At 49.5% G+C, this 6,000-nt stretch overlaps 1 protein-coding gene across 1 annotated transcript in view; it reads right to left on the reverse strand.

Annotated features, from left to right (window-relative positions):
• The window catches only part of PDZRN4 (PDZ domain containing ring finger 4), a 248,190-nt gene extending 242,959 nt beyond the window's left edge, over positions 1-5,231 (reverse strand). The window contains exons 1-2 of the mRNA XM_063323137.1: positions 4,566-5,231; positions 1,969-2,055 (exon numbers count right to left, since the gene is read on the reverse strand). Coding sequence (XP_063179207.1) covers positions 1,969-2,055; positions 4,566-5,231 — 753 coding nt within the window. The remainder of the gene's footprint in view (positions 1-1,968; positions 2,056-4,565) is intronic.
• Positions 5,232-6,000: the final 769 nt, after the last annotated feature.

The raw sequence follows: 6,000 nt of genomic DNA on the forward strand, positions 1-6,000 counted from the left end.
GTAGAAGGTGGACAGTGGGGAAGCCTATTATGGGCTGAAATGAAACATGGCCAACGGAAAGTATGTATGTATGTTCCCCAAGTCACCAAGAGTCAACTGCTTTCCAATGGGAAAAACCTGCATTGTACTTAGAAAAACACCAGTAACGCATGGTGAAGGAACACATTCCCACGTCGGTGACTAATATAATGACAGCACTCTCCTGCTCTTCCGCTGCAAAAGCCAAGGCTTCACCCAAGGGCACTTTTTACCTGAACAACCTGAATGTACAGATCACCTTCATGAACTCTTTTTGTCTTGTTACCAAACAACTCTGGTTCCAGTATTTAAATTTTTGAGCAGAGTTTTTTATTTTCATTATTTGAGTCAACTCCATCATTTTTTTCCTGTTATATCCTTTGGCTCCAGATATGTTGAGCGAGACTTTACACTGATTATCTGCGAACTGCCAATCAAACATCTGTGGTATTCACATTTATCATAATGAGAACAAAACAAAACAGAATTTCCAAATTAAACTTCAAAGACACAAAACCCCCTGAGACCCAGCTCTGCCTCACAGCTCCTCCAACTCCTCCATCTCCAATGATCAGTGTTAATGGAAGACCATGACCATTTCCTTCTCTCCAGCCAACAGTTCTCTCCACGAACAGTGCTATGAACCTTCATATATTTATCATTTACTCCTTAAACTTCCAGAATATTCACTCGAAAACGCCTAACAGTTTGTAATATAAAAAATGGCTCCAGTACGCGCTGTCAGCATGTAAGTACTTCAGAGGAGCTCAGCTGCCATCCCAAGAAAGCTGAACACCATGCTCCCTTTTCCCCGCAGTTTTCCTACAGCTGTAAATAGCAGAAGTCACACTGCAATCCAAACTCAAGATTGTCTGGACTTTGTTACTGGTATACTCAAAATATGGATATAATCAAAATGCGTGTATTTTATCTTATAGCCACCTGTTGTCTCATCCTTCCACTAGAAAATCTAAGGAATTCTTGCTTTGGATTTACAGCACCAACATTTGATAACTGCTGGTCTTCATAATTACCCACAGGGAACAGTAATTCTGCAGTACAGACAGTGAACTTCTTAGGCTAATGGGAACAGACTTTTTGGCACCGCTAAATATAGCTTTAGAGCAGAAGATTGCCAAACTAATATACAGGGTCCCATTCCCCTCCTCAATAATAGCAGGAGGTTACAATTCTCCCATTTAACAAGAACCTGATCAGTCCATAATTATTTCCAAGTCTTTTTAATCAACTATTAATTTTCCAGTTTAACAGGTTTCTTTACCCTTCATATGTAATGATAGTCCTGATTAATGCTTTCGGAAGGATGAAGTAAAAAAAAAAAAAAAGCATATTATTATGCATATTCTAGGGGGGGTTAGTGATCCTTATGCATATTCTATGGTTTGCAATGAACTTTCTAAAACTAGATTGATTTAAGATATGAGATCGATGAAAACTCTGTTTCAGTTCACAAAGAAAGAAAAATTGAAAGCAGGCACGTGAGAGCAGGACATGTGCTTAAACTATATGAGCTACAGAAGCACGTTTTCATCTCTCCTTTAAATGAAAAAAAAAAAAAAGAAAAAAAAAGCAAGTTGTTTCCAAAAATTCCAATGGCTTAATCCTGCAACAATGACTCTTATAAGTAGTCCCAGAGATTTCCATTGAACAGTTTGCATGAATACGTACTACTCACATGGGACCTGAGTGCAGATCAGCATATGGTTTTAAAGCAAAAACAAAGGGAAAATCTTTCCTGAAAATGAGAATAATCCAATTCTCACAAGATTATGTCTTCAAAACAGTGACTCAAACTGATAATATACAGTTCTTCTATCTATGGAGCTGATTCCCTACCTACTGTCCTCAAAGGTAACTCTTTTATTACTAACAGTGTATATATTAACAGAAAGTACGGTCAAAATAACCTACAGTAACTTTCCTCGTTACCTGATTGGGTCGTCCTCCTATAATATTGAATCCCAAAGTATCATTTTCTCGGTGCAGCATGATCGTTAATGGTTTGGGTTCTCCTCCCTAAGAAGCAAGAGGTGAAATATTGTTAAAGAATACAGCCTCAAAAAGATGATCTTAAGTGAAAACACTAATGTACAAAAGGTTCTTAGCTGGAGAATATGTAAGATAAGGCTTAAAGGAAAATTATGCGGAAAAGATAACAAAAGACTTTGCACTGGGAAAAAAAAAGGAAAAGTCATGTGCCACTGAAAAGTAACAGGTAACACCTGATTATCTTTAGTACTGAACAGAAAAAAGTGCAGGCTTTTGGTGGGAGGAATGCTCAGCATCACTGAACAAAGTCAGAGCTCCAAATGTCCAGAAGTCTCTAAAAAAATAAAATCCCTTCATGTGTCAACATTTCAAGACATTGAACATATAGGTTAAAAGACACATTATAATTTTCAGACACCAAAGCCATATCATTACATGTTTCATAGCAACTTTCAGGGAAGATACACACAGAAAATGAAACCCAAGTCTTCCTCCCAACTTTTCACTTCTCTCCCGAAAAGAATCCAAAACCATGTCTGTAAAAAAGCAGTTTTTTCTAAACAAGGTTTAAAATACAAAGCAAATGTTCAAAAACAGTGATGGCGTCAAAGTTAAAAATTAAAAAGAGAAAGAAATCTTTTCCTTCAGTGGAACAAGTAAATATTTTTTGGGGGGAAAAAAAAAAAACGAGTAAAAAAAGATTTGGAAGCTTTAGCGCAGCAAGGTAGCTTATTTTACCTTGTTCACGTAAGATAATAGTTACATTTCAGGAGCCATATTCCCCACAAAAAAAAAAATAATGTATTCATCCACCACTGCTAGCCGTTTGTGTTCACCAGTCTCTGTAAATGAGTTGATTAATGTACATTTGACACCTAAATGAGGTATACCTTTCTAAGCATTTAAAATACAACACTTAATGCTGAAACCCGTACTTTAACAACTGTGACAGTGAAATGTTTTATTGCCGCACGATACATTTGAATTTAATGAAGTACATTTTTACTTTATTGATAGTTTTTCCTCCACATGCCTGTTTTCTGCATTACCCTGGTCTCATCTGTAAAAGAGATTTCTGAGCGGCAGTACATACAGCAACACCTACTGGCACTGCTCAGAAACGGCAGATGCTCCGCTGCTGCCCAGGGACAGCGATGCCTGTCCCCACACCTCCTGCCAGCTCCTCACTGAAAATCCAAATCTCTCTCCTCCCTTCCACAGACACTGCTTTTCTCGCACACCCCTCACTCCTCAACAGTCGCTGCTGCCCCCCCTTCGTGTGACCGTATCCCATCTGCCAAGAGATGAAGCAGATGTATGAGCCCACCTCCCAGCACCAGTAACCTAAACCTCATGCATTAGCTAACCAAAGGAAATATAAAAAAAAAAAAAAAAAAAGAGAAAAAGATTAACTATCCAAGTCTCCAAACACAACGTTTGTCAATGCCACAAAGACCTATGTTTCTAGGCACGCAGGTATCCTGAAAACAACATCCCGTGTCCCGTTTCCCATGCAGCAGCCAGACACCCAGCACACCACATTGCTTCAGGAGTGAGTTTCGTTGCTCAGACCTTTTCCATCTGCGATTCTGCTTCCCAAGAGTTTGTGAAGATTTGGGTAAAAAGAAAAAGTCTCTGCATTAAGACTCCTCACGGCTGCAACCAGCAGTGCCAGAGCCTGCACAGCGATCTTCCAGGCAGGAGGTAACACTCAAAAAAATAATAAAAATCAACTCCCTTACAGCGAGTTAAGCCAGGTCACCAGTACCCTCGGATGGTTTATTTAGCCTAAAGGAAGCGAGTCACTATCCCAGCAATGTCATCAGCCCCGAGATGAGAGCGAAGCACTGCACCGCTCTCTGCTATCAACAGCGTCCACTGTTACTCCATCCTACCAAACAAGAGAGACTTTGCGGTCCTTTCACCATCGTTTCCAAAGTTTACAATAATTTTATGCTCCAGGGTTGGGTTTTTTTAAGACAACTTCTCCGCTGCTCAAATAAAAGTCAAAAGCGAGCTCCCTGCCCCTGAGCTTCTGCCAGCCCCAGCTGGGGCAAACCGAGTAGCCACAGCAGCCGGGTCCCTGCCAGGCGGTGGGGGGCTGATGCCAACACACTGCCCGGAGGAACCGGGACCCGTTTGCCGGCTGCCGGCCGAGGAGCGAAACCCTCTCCCCTCCCGCCCGCCTCCCATCCCCTCCAGCCGAGAAGGACGCGCTCGGTCACCGCCGCTACCGGCCACCACTGGTGTCACCACCGCCCGCGGCTTTCGGCCACCGAAGGGCGCCGAAACGGGGGGCGACAAGAAGAAGAGTGACCCCGGTCGGGGCTGGTGGCTCTATCTCCCCGGGGGCGGCCAGGGACGGAAAGAAGCGGCTGGCACCGCCCGGGATGGGTCCCGGCGCGGACTTGGGGGTGCCTGCCCGGTCCCCCCGGGGGGGGACACCGCTCGCACCGTCACCTCGGCCGGTCCCTCACGAGTCGGGCAAAGCGACAGCAGGTCCGGCGGACGAGGACGCGCCGCCCCGCTGGTCTCACCTTGCCGGGCTGGCTGCCCGCCAGGTCCCGGGTGATGCTGCTGATGTGGCTCATGTACTGCCCGAACTTCGCCTGGTACCGCCGCGCCGTCAGCTGCACCTCGCTCTGCAGCGCCGAGAGCTGCGCCAGCAGCGACTTCTCCCTCCTGCTCCAGCGCAGGGCCTCCCTCTTCAGCTCCGCACCGGCCCCCGCGCCGCCGCCGCCGCCGCTGCCGCCCCGCAGCGCCCGCAGGCAGCGCTGACCCCACTCCGCCCGCGGCCGCGGCTCCCCGGCGGAGCCGCCCCCCGAGCGCCCGGGGGTCCGCCCGCCCCGCGGCTCCGGCTCGGCGGTGCCGGTGGCCGCCGGCCCGTAGCGGCACGCCGCGAGGTGTGCGGGCAGCTCCCGCAGCCGCACGGTGCGTCCGCAGCCCCGCGGGCTGTAGTCGCACTTGACCTCCAGCTTCTGCACCAGGCTGCGGAGGGGCAGGACGGGCCGCAGCTCGGCGGCCGCCAGCGGCCGGCAGCTCAGCGGGCAGCGCCGCCGCCGCGCCGCCCAGGGCAGCAGGCAGCCGGCGCAGAAGACGTGTCCGCACGGGGTGGACAGCGGCTCCTCCAGCACCCGCCGGCACAGCTGGCACTGCAGCTCCGCCGCCACCGGCGCCGCGAAGCGCGACGGGTCGAAGCCCATGGCGCGGCCGGCCACCGCCAAACTTTCGGCCCCGGCGGCGCTGGAGCCGCTCCCGGCGGGCGGGCGGCGGCGAGGGGCGGGCGGAGGAGCGGGGCCGCGCCGGGGGAGGCGGGCGGCAGCGCCCAGATGGAGCTCCCGGCGGCTCCCACCCCCCTCTCCCGCCGCATTAACTCCCTCTCCCCGGCGCTACCGCCCCACGCCCGGCCCCGCTACCGCCTCCGCCCTCCCCGGGCATCCTCGCTCCCCGGCGGGGGTCCGCCGCCGCCACCGCCCCCCCGAAGCCTGCGCCCACCGCCCTCCCCCGAGCGGGCACCGTCCCGGCCGTGACCCCGGCGGGTCAGTCGAGGCCGGGCTGTGGTCCTGGGGGTGGGAGGTTGACAGGCTGCAAAGCAGCGAGTTGTTTGGGCTCTTTTACTGCTGTGCATAAGTGCCGGTAAATAGCGTACACATGTGAGTACGCCTATTTCATTTCTCTCTAAAAGGCTGGCTCCTCTGTATTTGCACTCCTGTTTTGGGATATCCATCAGGGCACAGAAAATCTGAAGTCCCCAGTGCTGATGCTCTCTTTGTTGCCGCACCAAAAAAAAAATAAAACGACAGTCGGGATAACAAAATTGCTTGTCAAGCTCCCTTAAACAACAACATATGTATAAACAACACTTTCGTTTTAAGAAAAGCTAAAACGCAGCAAAATCTGGAAACGCATAGTTAGGATCAATAGCCAGCCTGGATTCTACCCCTTCATTGCTGCACAACCCACAACATACAC

The sequence above is a fragment of the Chroicocephalus ridibundus genome, chromosome 1, assembly GCF_963924245.1.
Source record: "Chroicocephalus ridibundus chromosome 1, bChrRid1.1, whole genome shotgun sequence".
NCBI classification, from domain to species: Eukaryota; Metazoa; Chordata; class Aves; order Charadriiformes; family Laridae; genus Chroicocephalus; species Chroicocephalus ridibundus.